Source organism: Echeneis naucrates, chromosome 10 (assembly GCF_900963305.1).
Source record: "Echeneis naucrates chromosome 10, fEcheNa1.1, whole genome shotgun sequence".
In the NCBI taxonomy this organism is placed as follows: domain Eukaryota; kingdom Metazoa; phylum Chordata; class Actinopteri; order Carangiformes; family Echeneidae; genus Echeneis; species Echeneis naucrates.
Window position 1 is genome coordinate 14,792,406 of NC_042520.1, and position 18,895 is coordinate 14,811,300.

Below are 18,895 nucleotides of genomic sequence, written 5' to 3' on the forward strand. Positions count from 1 at the left end.
GGGAAAGTTTGGTGCCTTTACATCCGTATACGATGATGTCATCAGCAGCTATGTCCTAGGGGAAAAGACAGTGACAGCATGTAGCTGAGGTAAGTTTTCCCCATTGGCAGCATACAAAATGTGATTCAGAGAATCTCCCACCAGTCACACACCTACCCACAACATATACATGCCCATTCAAAGTAGGTTTTTACCAACACCTCTACTCAATCAAAGAAAGGTACATAATTATGGACATTGAATTACACACAAAAATGTGTCTGTTACTGAAGTTATCTCCAAGTAACTCATCAATCAGTGAACAGCGTGTGATTGATGGCAACAGCACATATACAGTATGCATACGTCGGCATCTTGCTTCATCTTCGTTTCAAATTTTCTCGTATTTTTCCCTCCGTCTCTGCTTTACCTGACAGTGCTGCAGGGCCAGTTTAAACACGTCCGTTGTACTCCCAATCAGACCGACCCCGATGGGACCGTCACAAGCACTGCTTATGGCTGGAGTTTGAACCCAGGGCCTCTGCATGCACTCTACCACTGAGCTATGTCCCCGGCCTTGATGATTGTCTCTCAAATACATAGTTTTAAATAAATATGTAATATTTCTATATATAGCCGAATATCTCATCAAGTTAGCAGAACAGCATGTGGGACGTCCCAAAATCCCATAAACTCAATCAAATAAAATGGCATAAAATGTATTTTCTCATTGCACTATGTGTGTAAATGTCTGGTCATTTATAACAAAAAGCTCAGAATTATAATATATTCATGATGATTGGGTGATTTTGATTCGGGCACCAAAGGCAATTGTGATATTTACCCTAATAATTTCACAAACAGGCAAATAAGTTCAAATAGAAAAAATCTTTATTATGATTCATATTATTATGAGTCAGAACAAACAAAACAACTTTGTAATCATGTTGAGAAAACAGCATAATAAAAAGTCATAAGTATTGTATGATTCAGTAGAAGTTGTGTAGTTAGTAGTGTACAGGGTAGCCCATTAGATAAAAGTGTTATACTAAGTTCAATGTGATATTTTCCAGCTGTGTGGACAAAATAAATAGTTTTTCCCTAAATCTGAATCTCTGCATTTTCCTGTAATGCCCCCAATGCAGTGACTTTCAGCAAATATATCTTATACAGATCATAACAGATAGCTTTCAATTTCCATGTAGCTAAATGCAATTTTTGTGCTTGTTGTATGTAAATGTTCATTGTAGCTCTGACAGAAGAGAGGAGCAATTTTCAATTCTGTCCAACTGGTCCACCACATCGATCACCCTGTCAATCTTTTCTGAAGAAAGCACCATCCCGGCATTGTTTCTGAACTTCTTCCTCAGGCTGTCATCGGTCAGTGGGTTGCGCCAGTGACCGTAGAAGGTATCGCAGCGTCCTCTCAGAATGTCTCCTCCAAGAAGTGTCACTTGGACTTCGCCATACATCGGTTGAAATTGGCTGGGTTGTCATCAGGATGCTCCATGTGAACACGGCTCAGTAGAGCCAGCAGCTCCGGGCGGCTCATGGCAGCAGGTGTGAAGGACTGCACCGTCACCTCACCATCCAACAGAGCACTGCAAGCATTGAATTGGAAGGAGTGGCGGGCCTCATGCTCGGACTCAGGGAAAGGCCTGTTAATGTACTTTGATTTGGGGACTCTGAGCTGGATGTCCTGAATTTGAGCTGGGGAAAATGTGCTGTGGCCAAAGCCCACAAGGTGCTTATGGACTGAGGCTGCAGCATCTGCCACCCAGTGCATCCCCAGATGGGCAGGGAAACGCTTGAAAGCCATGTCCTGCTCCTCCAGCAGGAACACGTGCCCGTCATCACCGGTGACCCTAAAGGCCGTGACACATAATCTTCATAAAAAGCATTGAAGCCGGCCACTCCTGGGACAGTGTCTAGGACCTGAGGACTTGCCTTGAGGCCTCGTGAGGCCAGCAAAGCAGCCTCCAGCCCGAAGCGTGCAGCATTGGCAATATGGAGCGGTTTAGATTGAGTGGCAGCATTAGCCATTGGAGCTCCAGACAGAGAGGCAGCAATAGCTAAGGCATGACTGCACTGGGAGTGATCCAAGGACAAGAGGCGAGCACAGGCAGCTGCACTTCCCATTGTCCCGACTACAGTGGGAGGGTGAAACCTGGTGACAGAAAGAAAGGAGCCTTTGGTAAGTTTATTAGGAACAATTCAGCTTTGTGCCTAAAGGCTGTGAGCTCCTTTGACTCCTCGAGTCGAGGGTCTATTAGGACAAACAGCTTCTCTTTTGCCTGACTCTCCTCCACATGCTGAGAATGCATATTTTAGGGACATGAAATGACGTGATTTTTGTCATTTCAGTGCTTGTTTAGTAAGCAAATAATGTGGCTGTCATTTGACTTGAGGGGAGCGCTTAAAAACGAAGTCCTGTGCGATTCTCCTCCACATGGCTAATTGTGGAACTGCGACCCACAGAGGCTCTGCTGTGCCACTAACGCCTTCACAGCTCATTGACCAGACTAAGGGACTGAACAGTATACTGCACCAGCCTCCTTGTCAACAACACCACAGATGTCAGCAGTATATGAATGTCTGAATCAGTGGAACGTAGATAAAAAATCCTCAACTTGGATCGCTTCAGGTAAGTAAAACACATGCTGCTATGAATTTGGATGTCTATTTTCAATGGGACCTTTTCTCTCACCTCTTGGGGATGTTGTGGGCCTCATTAGAGAACCTCATCAGACGTCCCTGGATCTCGATGCCGACATTGAAAGCAAGCAGGAAGTCCAAGCCACTGGGTTTTCTGTTAGTGGGCATCATGTCACCGAGTGCTAACACAGCAGGAAGGACTGCTCCTGAGGATGAGTGGCAGGGTGCCATGTATCATCAAAGTCCATGGAGTGAGTCTGAAGGAAGAAGATTATCTTTTAACAATGTCATGTTTGTATATTGGTTAAAGCATGCAATTAAGCATAAACCAAGTCAAATGGTTGAGGTTAACAGGTTCAAATAAAAATACTGACTGTTCCTTAGTTTTGTATGCAGTTAGAAAGAATATGCTGCTGTGATGCATTAATAGCTTTAGGCACTGTCTGTGTTGCTAAGGCATGCAGAAATCTGTGACTCTTCCAGTTATTTATACTCACTGCCACTCCATTAACAAAAGCTGCCAGTGTTGGGGAAAGTTTGGTGCCTTTACATCCGTATACAGAGCTGATGTCATCAGCAGCATATATGTCCTGAGGGGAAAAGACAGTGACAGGCATGTAGCTGAGGTAAGTTTTCCCCATTGGCAGCATACAAAATGTGATTCAGAGTCACACACCTACACACAAACATATACATGCCCATTCAAAGTAGGTTTTTACCAACACCTCTACTCAATCAAAGAAAGGTACATAATTATGGACATTGAATTACACACAAAATATGTGTCCGTTACTGAAGTTATCTCCAAGTAACTCATCAATCAGTGAACAGTGTGTGATTGATGGCAACAGCACATATACAGTATGCATACGTCGGCATCTTGCTTCATCTTCGTTTCAAATTTTCTCATATTTTTCCCTCCGGTCTCTGCTTTACCTGACAGTGCTGCAGGGCCAGTTTAAACACGTCCGTTGTACTCCCAATCAGACCGACCCCGATGCTGTCCAGAACCATCCTTTTGCTGCGGTGAGGACAACAGAGGACAGTTGCTGGGGTTTTATTTCACTGATGAACTTCCCAAAGCTGCCAGTGACTGTCTCCTCAGGGACCGGACGCTTCAAAACTGCTAGGAAGCAATGTGTAGAAGAAAAAAAAAAAAAAACATTATTGGGGAAGAAAGGAACAACTTAAAAGAGGAAAACTCAATTTTAACTTTAAAAGCTTTATAATCAAGCTATTCTCAAACAGAGATTTAGATTTAATTATTTTTTTTGTTGTTTTCATTGTTTCAGCCTGAACTCAACAAGCAATGTGTTTCTGACAATGTATCAGAGGTCTGAGGAGATTCATTTAAGATGTGTAACTACATTTTTCTGTCACAGTCACATCATTTGTAATTTAACTTGTTATTTTTCCCATGGCCATACTCAACCAGGAACCGTCTTACCTTCTGCAGAGGTATGCATTCCTCTTGCAGCACACACTGGCATAATGATTTTCTGTGGAACAAGTATAAACAGGTCAAAACACTGGAAAGACACTTTGGAGAATATTTAGTGTATAACTTCAGGTAATGTTACAGATCTTAAATCAATTTTTAGTTGTCATTGGTGTCATCAATGTATATTAATCTGTCTTTTGCTGCTTTTGCATTGATGGTGAGTACATAGTGCTTGCTATTTAATTATTTAAAAAATTTTTTTCAATCTTTCAACAGACTAAATGAAGTTAAACACTTGAAAAAAATAAAATTTACATGCTGTAAAACCAATGTGAATATTTACCTGCAGCTTTAACATCGTAGTTTCAGTGTAATTTCAGTAGAGTCTCAGTAGTAGGCAGGTTTTCCTTCCTTCCCCAAACTTCTTTCTGTTCAAGGTTTCCCCTCCCGTTTATAGATGGATGCTATAGCTTGCAGTCAAGTAGTTATGCTGATTCTTGGTTGAGAGGTGCATACCTTATAAAGCCCAAGCCGGAAGTTGAGTGTTGCCACTTAATCAAAATGAGCAAGGAAGGGTGGGCACACAAAGGAAGGAATTTCCACTGTACTGATTAACATTATCAGCATCATCTTGTCAGACGAGAAAGATGACAAAGGGATTTTTTATATGACAGGTGACGTTTGAGTCATTGTGGGTTGTGTTAGGATGCTTTCCTAAAACTTCTCCTTTACACAAAGCACACCTTATTTGCGTCAGACCTTTATCCCTGCTTCACGACAAGTCTGCACCTGCTCTACCCAAGCATCTTGACCAAGTAAGGCTTAATTTCCATAAATAATAATAATAATAATGTTTATTTACACAGTCTAGTTTAAAACTACTCATTTACTGTATATCATTTTTGAGATTATCATGAATAACTGGAATAGAAAAAGAATCCACAATATTTTAATATGCTGTCCTTGCCTTTTTGCATTAAATATGTATATTTTCGTATGTATGAGGGGACTATGTCTCTCGGACTTTGACTTGAAATAAAATCTACCTCAGGCTATATATTTTCTTTTACTTGAATATGCTTTTTCTTGCAATTTACAGCCCATACCCTAGTGAGATTGTTAATTGTGAGACCAACTCCTCGGCTGTGCCCTAAAGCACATCTATTCCAACTTAGTCTTGTGCAATGGCATAAACCGAGAGACTTGCTTATGTCATTTACATTACTGTTCTTCTTGAGAAAAACCCACCTGGAAGTTATTACTCATGTCCTTTCATGTTTTTTAAGATGCTCACAAAACTATACCTCTTTTTTTTATATACATTTAAACACTTACATCAGTACAGTACAGTAAATATATTTCTCAGAGGTAAAATAATATAATTCAGAGATATCTCATCTTTTTCAATTCTTTACTAGCTGTTACAGAAAAAACATCTAGTGGACAACAAAGACATTATGGCAACCGTAGATGGGTTTCCAGCCAGTTTCTATGGTGAACCAGGTGTGTTGGGGATGCTGTCCAATGGGATCAGTGCCTTCCTTGTACTTCTGCAGAACTTCAGTACAGCACATACTGGCATTGCCCCAGTTGGAGTGGAAAACATACTTGCAGGTAAAAGCTCCAAAGAGATATGTTAACTATGCTGGCATGTCATATTAAAAAAGAATAACAATAAAAGTGCTAGATAAAATGTACTTTAATGTAAATGTAAATGTAAATTTATAATAACTTTCACAGGTGTCCATCTTATCCTAATCGGTGGTTTGTGCCAACTGGTGGCTGGACTGCTTTCCTTCAGAAAATATGATCATCTAAGTGGCACCGCCTTCATTGGCTATGCTGCTCTTTGGAGCAGTTTTGGAGCCACTCGAATCTACTTTGGTGCCTCAGACAGTGCTCTAAGAACAATGAACAACATGTCCTTGTCCATCAACGTGACAAACAGCACATGTCAGAATTCCACCTCAGACACTTGCCAATTATTTCTGTCTGTAAAAGAGTCGGCGATTGCTGGTCTGGTCCCTTTCATCCTTCTGTCCTTCCTCTTCGCCTTCTGCTCTGCCACAGTCAACTACATCATGCCTTTTGTTTTCGGGGCCATCACGGCCACCTTAATTTTTGAAGCAGTGGCCGTCATAGTGGGCTCCTGGGCTCTGTGGTCTCTGGGGTTCTCGAGTTGCTCATTCTTCTTTTTGCCATCTACGGCTCGGCTGCACTGCTTGTCAAAGGACTGACTCACGTCTTGCGCTCAAAGGCTTTGGTACCCCTCTCTTTAACGTTCTGCTGCTGGGGACCCCCAACTCAGCACGTGCACAAAGCATCGGCCAAGAGAAGAAGAAAAACACAAATATGCTGAGCCCATGGCTTTGGGCTTCTTCTCTGACACCATTGCTCCATTTATCTTTGCTTTCTACAGCTTTGGGTATATGAAGTCCTTCGGTGTGGGAGTTGCGTGGGTTTCAATTGTCTCAGTTGCCCAGCTGTTCTCCAGCTACTATGCCCATCTGCGCCAAGATTGCTACTACACCACCAAGTTTGGTCTTCATGCTGCGTATTGGCTGATCAAGGCTTGGGAAGAGTTTTGTGGTCTCGGTTCTGATTGCAGAGGAAGCGCAAGTGGCCTCAGGGAGGGAACCAATGGTGGGGGACTGGTTCTTTGTGGTGGCAGCCTTGGTGCTCTGTGTGGGAAGCCTGAACATGAACGTCCTGGAACTGATCCACAACATGCTCTTCGTGTTGCTCACCGTCTCAACAGTCCCCCAGATCCCCCTCCAGGGTTACTACATTTTCTTTGGTGTGGCTTGTTCGGTGTTCACTGCAGCCTCCCTGTATGCTACCTTCTCATCGCTCATCAACAATAGCAGAGAAGTCTCTCATCCCTGTTGGGCCACAGCCCATCTCCACTGAGCAGCTGCAGAAAGCTTTCAAGTGCAACAGGTCTAATCAGGGAGACCAGGAGGCGCTTCCGACTACAGATGCGCTGTTCTACCTTATGAATGGGGTTGCAGCTCTCTCAGCCCTCCATGCGCAAGTCTCGAGCACAAATCCTTCCTTCCTCCATCTGACTGTCCCTTGGGTCCTAATCTCTGGAGCCATCATCCAGATCTATGTCAGCCGCCTGCAGGTTACAGGAGGGGGACGTTTCGGATCTGTCATCTCGTCCTTCTATGTAGCAGTGTGGGCAACCTGGACCTGGTTTAGGTTTGCTGGTATGTTGCTACAGATGTGTGATTAGATGGAGATTTGTTGTGAGTGAATAACCCAAAACTTTAACCACTAATCTTTTTTTCAGGTGAGCTCCTGCAAATTTCCACAGAAGCCTCCTTTGGCTTTGCAGCAGGAGCCATTGCTTTTCTTGTCATTAATGCATTCCTCATGCTGATAGGTGAGGTACATCATTGCTTTTTTCTGAAGAATATTGTTACTGTCATTCCTAGTTTTAATTCCTTTCATTCTTTATATCAGCTGCCTACAAGAACCTGGTTTTGCTGTTTCTAACAACAGTCATGGAGGTTGTTCTGGTCTGTCTCCTGCTGTCCACACTCCAGCGGCTGCCATACCAACTAGAAAGTAAGAGTCATTTATAAGATCTTAAAAGATGAGTCTTCTCTCTGTGTTGCCTACGAAAACTATTCATGTAGTTAACTAAACACCACGACAACCTTCTCTTCACAGTGGCCATGCTTGCTCTGCTTTCAATAATTTGCATTTATGGAGTTCTGGCATCACTGGTCAACTGTGTCTTCTCACAGAGACTGCTGCCTTTGGGCCCTGCATTAATAAAGGTACCTAACCAGACCCTTGCATTGAATTCCTCCTCTAACGCTCCAGTGGCATTTGTTGTGTTCGTTTTATCAACGCGTCCCTCCTTCTGTGGCCTTTTTTAGGAGAAGGTAACACAGGAAGCCTCTTCAGAGGCCCCCTGTCCATTGGCAACGTCACGACATACCAGTGGTCTCCTGAAGATTGCAGGCCTTCTGGAGAGAGGTGGGGTCTGTGGTATTCCCACAGACACAGTCTATGCCCTGGCTGCCTCCTGCAAGAATCCTGAGGCCATAGAGAAAATCTACAACATTAAAGTAAGACTGATAAATAAGGTGCTATCTGGTGGAATCATATTTCCTCACTGTGCTAAACTCATCAACCTTCTATCTGTGACTTGCTCCAGGACAGACCAGCAGAGAAGCCCATCTGTATCTGTATCTCTAGTGTGGAGCAGCTGGTATTAGCCAAGCCTCCCTTCAGTCCTCTGCTCTGGGAGTTTATGAGGAACGTGTATCCCGGAGGCATCAGCTGCATCGTAAACAAAGGGGACTGGCTGTTGAATCTCGGTAAATTGCCCTTGGCGACTGCAGATAAACTCCTGTCCCTTAATTCAGCTTCAATAAATGAAAGATATATTTGCCTCGCTTTTTAAATCATCTCATGTAGGAGTGGGAGCAGCTTATGACCGCGTTGGTACCCGTGACAGCATCATGATCCGCGTCCCCGACCACACTGTCACTGCCCACCTCTGTAACATCACTGGACCTCTTGCCATTACCTCAGCCAACCCCAGTGGAGAAGCAGACAGCACCCACCACAGCATGGTCATCAAGTCAGTGTTTTTACATAGCTCTGCATACTCAAGTCCCCATGTGTACCGACATCATGTCATGTTTCAGTTTCCAGAGTATTACCAACTTCTCCAGATCACTTATGTCTAATTGCTGAATAGAACTGGGAGAGCACAAAGTTCACTCATTGTGTCTTTAATTTGATTCACTGTTTTTAGTGATGACTCCATGTTTTTTCCACAGTCGACTGGGACACAAGATCCAAGGAGTTTTGTGTGATGGGAAATCAAATGAAGTCATTGCTTCTACTGTGGTCAACTGTCTGAATATTGATGAAGGTATGAATGGAATCTCCCTTAAATTGATTCCTCTGAATATTTTTCCTCTCATTAGTTTGTTCTTATTCAAACCTGCTTTACTCTTTCTACAGGGACCATCACCATCGTAAGAGAAGGCTGTGTCCCTGCAGGAAAGGTTCAGCAGATCTTTGAAAGAGTAAAAAGCACCATGGTGTGATGGATCATGAATGGTTTCTTGCCAGTTCTGCTTCTTCAGCCTCTGTACTTCCAAGGAGTGTTTTACAAAAACAAAACAAAAACTACTCTAAAAAGCAAATGGTGTATTTTGTACATGAGTATGAAATCGAGAAACCAAAAAAGTTTTGGTTTGAAGTATCTTGGGATGGGACAATTAGAATGTAAAACATTGTGTCAAATAATGCAAAGCTGGTATCTTTGTTGTTGTGTTGCATAAATCTTCAAATATATTATTTAAATGATGTGCATTTTCCTGTTTGGCTTGATTAATAAGATAATATGCCAGAACTGTTGTATGTCACAGCACACCATTTTCAGTATATCGTGTAAAATACATATAGATAATATGATGATACTGCAAGACAAAAGAATTACCTCACAAAATGGAGGACACAGAGCATTGTTAAAAACATATAAATTAAAGTAGAAATTAACTCTTTTTTCTATTTTTGCTTTCCCCTGTTCGGGGTTGCCACACTAAGTCATCTCTGTGACTTGCATCATTGATTAGGCTACTTGGTACAGTTGATGCCTTTCCTGCAGCAATCCTCCCCATTTGCCCAGGCTTGGTATCAGCACCAGCACTGGCTGTGGCTGAGGTTTGACCTTCGATACAAGGCATGCGCTGTACCACTGAGCTACGTCCCCGGGCGGTCATTAAAATGAAATGAAGAGGAATTAAGAGAAAAACTAAGAAAAACTGTATTCAAGTAATTTGAAAAGACCTGAGTTACATCGCTTATCTTCTACTGCTTCTCTGTGTCCAAGGCGTGGGAAATGCTGGAGCCAATCCCAGCTCACACTGGGTAAGGGACAGGTCAGCAGTCCATCAAAGGGCCAACACACAGACAGACAGAGACCAACAACCACTCACTCTCAGACCTACAAGAGGGTCGTGGGTAATAAATGGGGGTTTGGATGATGAAAAGAATACCTGGAGGCAAATGTGGTGAGTTGGTTTCATATTTTAGATTTTATCCTGCTTTATCATTGGAAATGTCAATCAATGACACAATAGTACGGGAAATTTCTTGTGAACATTCCTGGAATACTCAAACTTTACAATGTAAAATGTCACAAACAGTCTGAACAAGGAATGCTACAAGTCGGGAAACTCGTGCATACAAACTGATGGACTGATTAAACTGACTGACTAAATTTTGCGGCTACTGTCATTTTAACACATTCTTTAATTCAGCATTTCGTCACTGACAGAGCGGTACGAATCTGAACCCAAATGCACGACTCGCAGGACAAAGTAGCAAATGAATAGAAGTTTGTTACAAGGTTCAACTCAAAGTCACTCTTCGGGGAAACAAACTGAATCGCAAAAGTAGAAGAAAAGACACAAGCAAATGCTTCGAAAGAATCAGAAACAAAAGGCGCAAGACAAACGGCCATCTTGGGGACGGACGGTGACTCTGCTGGTTTCTACATCGGCTAAGAGTTTAGGAATGTCCAAACACAAGAAGAAATGAAGAGACAACACTCACACAGGATGATGCTGAGTTTCAGTGCATGCCAGTCACACCTTAACGCAATTAATACCAAGGAACAAAAGTGCATTGAACTCATCGTCACAAATGGCCAGTTATAAGACAAAATCAGGTGTTCATTACTCAGCAAAATGACAGGAGAAACAGGGTGAAACTTGATTTGATTCACTGTTACTTCCTTCTGAGTTCAATTATTCCTCCAGTAATGTGAAGAATGCTCTTATTACTATGTTAACATTGAACAAACAATGATTTCAAGGGTGAAAGCCCACCCTTATATTCCTAAAACATTATTACAAAGACATTCATCAAATTTTTATATTTGTTTACTAATCAATTTAACCGTATAATTCAGTAAGTTGCAATAGCCCAGAGTTGGCTGTTTATGTCTCTGTAATTCACCAACACCTCAACTGAAAACATTTAGTTGAATATATTGTCATATTTTTGGTACTCTTCAAAGCAAAAATTTTGACATTATCTAGAATATGAATATTATAATTGATTGATTGATCTCTGTCAATCTCAACAGTACAGTAAAAAAGCAGTTGGACCTCTATCAAAGACACACCCGAACAGCTTTGTTTAAATTTAGCATTGTGAAATAAACCCAAATGAATAGCCACAGTACTCCCAGAGAAGAGCCTCAAGTCATTACATTCAACAGATGACTTGAAAAAAAAAAAAAGACGTATTGTCTTCTACTTAGAAGAGATTATCTTTTGACTTCTGAATCAACAGTGACACACGGTAAAAAATATCTCAGGCATTTTTCTTGGAACAGTGAAGAGACAAAATGAAGCAGAAACTTAGTGATGATGTGTGATGAGCTAGAACGGATTTCTAGAATAGTCAGAATAAAACACAGCTTTAGAAAAGCATCAAATGAAAACAGGAACATGTCAGTATGGTTCTGTTTTGATCCTGAAACATGCATTGATTTGTCATCTTTCATCTGTTTGATGAAAAAGATGCTACTGGATGTCAACTTCAGGTCAGGTCTGTGGAATGCATGTGCTGATACATCCTAGTTTCTTTTTGAGCGTGAATAAAGCATGATGATGTTTGAACAATATCTTATGTCAATGTCTTATGATGTTTAAAATACCATGACACATTTGAAGAAAGAGAAACTTGAATTACTATTATCAAGAGCAGGAAGAAAAGGATTTATTAAAAGGCCAACTAAAATGAATACATTCATCATTCATCCATCATCACATACACACACTCCTGCATGTGTAGCCTTACTAATCATGAATCAGCTGTCATCTCAACATTGAAGGGTGGCTATTAATACCATTCTGGTGGGGTTTTTGAGCTCGGAGCTGTAAGAGAAGTTAATCAAGTTAGTGTATGGTTATGGAAATCCCCTGGTTACCGTGTGGGGAACATTCCTTCCACACTGCTGTTGGCACATCTGTTATTTGTAATCTGTGCTGTCTGTTTTTGTTTTTTTGTTTCTCATCAGGGTTACTATCAGGTACAAAATCCACATAAATCGAATCAAATTAAGTGTCATAAAGCAGTTGCAAACCAAATGTATGACCATCTGCATAGGAATAATTTACTCGAAGAGTTTCAGTCAGGATTTAGAGCTCATTATAGCACAGAACAGCACTGGTGAAAGTCTCCAGTGATATTCTAATGGCTTCAGACAAGAAATCAGACTCCATAATGCAGTGCTGTATTTGACACCAGTGACCAAAGCATTTTATTACAGAGACTGGAACATGAAACTGGAATTAAAGGAACTGAGCTAAGCTGGTTCAAATCCTATTTATCAGACATACATCAGTTTGTTCATGTTAACAATAGCTTTTCATCACACACTATAGCCAATTATGGGGCCCCACAGGGCTTGATACTTGGACCAGTCCTCTTCACTTTATATCTGCTTTCTTTGGGCAACATAATCAGGAAACACAGCATCAATTTTCACTGTTACGCCGACAACACTGTATTTGTCAATGACGCCAAATGAAGTTACTCAGATAGTCGGACTGCAGACACGTCTTGAAGACATAAAAGTCTGGATGACCCGTAACTTTCTACTTCTACATTCAGACAAAACTGAAGTTATTGTACTTAACCCTTGCACCTCAGAGAAACTCTATTTAATCAGTCTGGATGGCATTAGTTTGGCTTCCAGCTCCACTGTTAGAAACCTTGGAGTTCATAGATGAACCACAGGCAAAGGGATTTATCGTCTCGGTGGAGGATGCAGATCATATCAGATCAGCTCTTGTACGCGGCTGATGTTCAAAACACTCCCCCTCTAGGTAAACTTTGCATTTATACCAGTTATTATTATAGCCCCTAACTACACAAGAGACCTGGGTTGTCCTTGAAGCCATTACTTAACAAAAAAAAACCAAACACACAAATATCTCTCTGTAGCTGTGGTAGACACAATTTACCTAATGGCTACACAGTGGTGAAGAGTGCTGGACCAGAAGTGTCGCACAGAAAACCGGAAGCTGTCTGCGTTCTGTCTTGCCTCCGTGCTTCCGTGAAAAATTAGGTGGCTATATGTGCAAAACTGTTTTTCTCTTTAGGTTTAGCTGCTGAGGCTTATTTTCAGCTGCGCTCTATAGTCCGGAAATTACGGTAATACATAAATTTTGCTACATGGGATCCGTTTCAAAGCACACAATTTGAAATTACTGTAATGATAAATGGGGGTTTGGATGATGAAAAGAATACCTGGAGGCAAATGTGGTGAGTTGGTTTTATATTTTAGCTTTCCTGCTTTATCATTGGAAATGTCAATCAATGACACAATAGTACGGGAAATTTCTTGTGAACATTCCTGGAATACTCAAACTTTACAATGTAAAATGTCACAAACAGTCTGAACAAGGAATGCTACAAGTCGGGAAACTCTGAACCCAAATGCTTCAGAGCATTGTTACAAGGTTCAACTCAAAGTCACTCTTCGGGGAAACAAACTGAATTGCAAAAGTAGAAGAAAAGACACAAGCAAATGCTTCGAAAGAATCAGAAACAAATGGCGCAAGACAAACGGCCATCTTGGGGACGGACGGTGACTCTGCTGGTTTCTACATCGGCTAAGAGTTTAGGAATGTCCAAACACAAGAAGAAATGACGAGACAACACTCACATAGGATGATGCTGAGTTTCAGTGCATGCCAGTCACACCTCAACGCAATTAGTACCAAGGAACAAAAGTGCCTTTCTCAGAAATGAAAAGAGAATGGCTGATCAGATCATTTCCAGGTTGGCTATTATTGTAAAACAGGATCAAGCCTGTGCCCCCTTGTCGCACAGTATCCTGATGGCAGCTAGCTTGTCTGTCTGCTCTGTTGTCAGGGGGCATTATTTCTGCATAACTAACAGAGATTCTGTGCATTCCCTTTTGGATCTGAAAACTCCATCAAGGACAACCATGTAAGTAAGTGCATAAATGGCTTTCGTCCATTTCCTTCCATCTTCATCACCTCTCTAAAAACACCTTTTTACTCCAAGTTAGTGCAGTCAAGAATGATTTCCTTGATTTCTTCAAAAGAAGACAAAATATTGAGTTCATGAGTACCCGCCATCTGTGTTTTCCCTTGTTGTCACCATTCAAATTAAATGGTCTTGATTAAAATGAATCCCATATACTCAGACACCTGAAGTAATAGAAAAAAGCTAGACTGAACATATTCATAGATATTCTGAAAAATCACATGAACCCAAAGCACTTTTGTTTGGATTTCTGTGAGAACAATATAAATAAAATTATGCAGAATTAATTCATATGGGCAGCATGGTGGCATAGTGATTAGAGCTGTTTCACCACAGTAAGGTCACAGGTTTGGTTCATGGCCTGGGGCCTTTCTGTGCACATGTTTCCTCTCACAGTCCAAAGACATCATGTTTAGGTTAACTGGTGAATTCAAACTGTCTGTAGGTCTGTGTGAGCGTGAGTGGTTGTTGGTCTCTGTCTGTCTCTGTGTGTTGGCCCTGTGATGGACTGGTGACCTGTCCAAGGTGGACCTGACTCTCACCCACTGTGAGCTGGGATTGGCTCCAGCACCCCGTGACCCGGAAACGGGTAAGTGGTTGAAGATGAATGAACAACTGAATAATCCATATGTGTCTCAAAATGGCGTATTTTATTACAAAATACCTTTTAGCCACTTTTTTCAATCATAATCAGACATAGAAAAATAACAAAAAACAATATAAATATGAAATAAATAATTGCTCAAGAGACAATGAGCTCAATTTCATGACAACAGCTGAAACAGCTTAGTATGTAAACCTGTTTACTAATCATTTAAACTCATTAATATAGCTTATCTCTGTCTTTTATTTTTATTTATTTATTTATTTATTTATTTTATTTTTTGTGTACTTTATGAGTATTGATGTGATGTATTTTAATGCAGTACTCTAATAGTTGACACAGTGCACTTTTGCTGTTTGGTGCTACAATATTAACATCAGTTAACATAACAAACATTAATTCCTACATACATTCCAACAGCAAATGATTGTGCACCTGAACTTGTGCATTAGCAAAGTTTGCTTAACAATCACAACTGATGAGACAATACTGTTCATCAGGTTACAATATAACATTCATGACACCGCTGACAGAATCCTCTTCTCTGTATTGCTCCTAAGACCGATCTCCCAGGACTGGGCTTTGCTCAGGTGAAGCTGTGGGTGGTGTTGAGTTTTCAGTCTCTCTTTGTGACTCTATTGTGCTGTCTTCGTCTGAACTTAGGTCTGGTTGTGTCTCTGTTGGATGCAGATCGGGCTCAAAAACTGGATTGGTCTGTCCGTGTCTGTGTCGTCTTTGAACCTCCTCAAAGATCTGAAGAACCTTCACAGCAGCCAGCATTAGAGTGAGTGTGCAGTACAATGTGTACTCAGACAGAACACAACAATATATCTACATTACCTTGGATTTCGGAATGAGCCCCACTCTGAAGAAACCAATGTGTCCTGTTTCAATCTTAGTACAGTCAACCACAGTAGATGCAATATTTTCTGGGGAGGGGCCATCACACAGAACGCCTTCCACCTAACCGAGCCAAATGAAATGCAGATAGCTTACAGCAAAAGAGTAAAAACTTGTGTACTCTTTGAAAAAAATGAATAAAATAAAATCAGTAACTCATCACCTTGTCTAATAGTTTGGCATAAACCTGGTTGTGGTGAGTTGTGTCTGCTTCGCCTGTAGGGTTGGCTGACGTTACTGCAATGGGCCCCACCTACAGGGATAAGATGGAGTTTCATTCCCTGCAAGCTCTGCCCCAAGTTTCACTCGAGAACCTCAAGTGTTTCTCATGCACTTACCAGACTAATCAGGTGGGTGGCCACAGCACAGTCCGGGTTTCTGATGGCTATGCTTTGTGGGGTCCCGATGTGTTTGGCAGCATCTCCCAAACCGTAGAAGTCCAACCATGGGCCTGTGAGAGAGCAGGAACTAATGTGATGCTCAGGCTAGACCCACATGAGGTTCCTACACACACAATCATACATTTTCATTTGAACAAACATCCACAAACACACACCCACCTCTGGGTATAACCATGCTAATGGAGGAGGGCCACGCAGCCTCCATGAAGTCCAGCAGCAGAGGACTCAGCAGGTGACGCACCGGCTCCAGCTGCTTGATGGAGGAGACCCACATGGACATGGGTCTGTCCTCCGCCTTCTTCTTCACCCTGAAATCCAACAAAACAATCAGAGAGTAATGAGAGCGAAAGCATCAGTGAATACGGATAAGGATCCGCTCGTGAAAACTCACTTATAAGCTTTAACTATTGCATCAGGTCGATTGCAAGCTGCCACCAGCACATAGACGGTGTCAGTAGGCATTCCACATATGCCGCCGTTTTTCATGATTTCTGCAGAACAGAAAATAAAATATTCTTACATCAAAGTACAAAAACAGATGTATATTTTAGAAACTGACCCTGTTGCCTTTGATATCTCACCTGCTATCTGCTGGACTGATGAGGCTTTGCGGGCTGTCACATGTGGACAAACATGTGCACCTCCCCCAACACCACTCAGCTTGACTAAAGGGTTCCCTAAGGGGATCTGAGGGGACTGGAAGGTGCTGTTGAAAATGTGGCTCAGGAAAAAATAAAAACTGACAAGCCCAAAGATTATGGTGACTCCGATGTCATAACCAAAAGGCAGAGCACCGACTGCATCCAGTAGGAAGCTAATGAGGATCAGTTGGAAAGTGAAGGCGTAGACAAACCAGGCGACATTTAGAAACAGTGCCGCGGCTGTCACTAAAACGTTAAACAGCATGAAGCTAATGATCCCCACAGACAAATGAAAGCTTCTCGTTTCACCGTACAAGCCGCCATATCGTGTCAGCCCCCACATTGTCCACATCATGCCATAGAAAATGAAAACTGTGCTCTCAAATGTTTTCCCCCGAGCGAAAGCCACTGAGCCACAGAGCAGCTGGAGTGCCCCACCAGCCACCACCACCCAGGGCAAAACCCATGAAGAGGATTTCTGTCACCAATTGTGGCTGTGACAGCAAAAGCAGCCAACACATTGCAGGCATGGCCTAAAACCTCTGCATCTGCATATTTGGAGTAGCCCAGGTGAGGAGTATGAAACTCTTTATCGTGCGCTCTGAGGGCGAGTCCCTGCATCTTCGTTACTAAAGCCTTGAAATGGCCCTGCCCTGTGGGAATCATGGTGCTGGAAACCATATTGAATGTGGCAATTAAAAGCATGAACGCAGAGACTATGAAGATTGCTGCCTGTACGCCCTGAGTGCCGCCTTGGAAGAAACCCTGAGGCTGAGCTGCAATGGCAATACAGTAGGCCACAAAGAAGAACTGGTAGAGCCCCTCCAGCAAACTCTTCTGAAAACTGAACACAGCCAAGATGAAGAAAAGCACAGAGAAGACGACCGGGAAGGGGACCGGGGAGAAAGGCTGGATTGAGTAAAACGATAACAGAGCACTGTAACCTTCTGCAAATTTCAACAGAGCAGTGAAGCCAGAAAAAGTGGCAGCTAGTGTGTCCATCGCTCGGTAAAACAGAACACACATGCCAAGCTGGAAGACTCCAGCGGTCCACAGCCAGGGGACATGACCAGTGAAGAGCTGGGGGACGACACCTAACAGGGGACAGGCCAACACTGAGGCAGACAACAGGTTCATCACCAAACCCACTGACAGCGCATCACTGCATCCCTGATTCTGCTCTGTCTGCAGCTCTGATTTTTTCTGAATGCCTGTTCCTGGAGGTTGAAGTTTACCGTCAGTGATAACGGACAGCAGACGGCCAACACTAAAGTAAAAGCCCACCAGAGAGACGAGGAGGTAGTTAGCCGCCGTGGCAGACTGACCGAAACCGCCAGCTGACAGACCTGCAATCTGATGGGCGCACGCTAAACTAATACCAATAGCCAGGAAAGCCAGAACTGCTTTCCTCAAAATGAGGGCAACACTGCCGATGATGAACAGAGCTAAAGTGAACGCTGCCAGACCGGGGACCAGGGCGGCTCTCAGCTCTGTGGGCTGAACAACTCCCTGCCCCACCAGGATGTACACTAGACCTGAACCACACCACAGAGCAGAGACAGTCAGACACACAGATGAAAACAGCTGGGCGTGGGACAGACTGCGACGGACACCTGAGAGACAGAGAGGGAACAGAGGGACCAGGAAGAGGATTTACATTATTACACAAGAATGCAAAAATAGGGTTTCTGATATTCATGAAAACCAACCTGCATAAGCTAAGAGGGCCGAAATGATGAGGAGCAGAATCCCAGAGCTGTTTGGGGGATCAAGTTATTTTCTGGAGAGCTGCCATAGTCGTTCACCAAGAGCAGGAGACCCTGAAGGTTTTAACAGAAGTCATTTCTAAAAACTTACTGAAGAAGGAGATATGATTGTACTTCCTGCCTAAATGTAGAATTAACCTAAATTTAAATATCATGTATCATGTATCATGTATATAACGCACAATGTATGTTTTCATAATAATTCAGTTTGATTTTATGATTAACGATTGTTAATGCTTGGAGTTAGTCAAGTAAATATGAAACAGCTTACCGGCAGAGATGCCCAGTACGCCCACAGAGGAATGTAGAGAACTGAGGTGCGCCATAGTGGGACTGAACTTCTGAGCGCACAGCTGCTCTTTATACGGCTGCGTGTGACGTCATCACGCAAGAGACTTCCCGGAGGATGACGGGTCGGACAAACCATCAGACTGAAAGACGAGTAG

General features: G+C 42.5%; 1 protein-coding gene and 2 pseudogenes across 1 annotated transcript in view; 1 reads left to right on the top strand and 2 right to left on the bottom strand.

Moving 5' to 3' along the window:
* Positions 1-1,086: 1,086 nt before the first annotated feature.
* Positions 1,087-4,552, bottom strand: LOC115050329 (cis-aconitate decarboxylase-like; annotated as a pseudogene).
* Positions 4,553-4,882: 330 nt separating this feature from the next.
* Positions 4,883-18,895, top strand: part of LOC115050324 (uncharacterized) — a 31,592-nt gene continuing 17,579 nt past the window's right edge. Inside the window, exons 1-2 of the mRNA XM_029513166.1 lie at positions 4,883-4,890; positions 5,494-5,569. Coding sequence (XP_029369026.1) covers positions 5,533-5,569 — 37 coding nt within the window. The 5' untranslated portion in view covers positions 4,883-4,890; positions 5,494-5,532. The remainder of the gene's footprint in view (positions 4,891-5,493; positions 5,570-18,895) is intronic.
* LOC115050327 (uncharacterized) lies at positions 14,775-18,790 on the bottom strand (annotated as a pseudogene).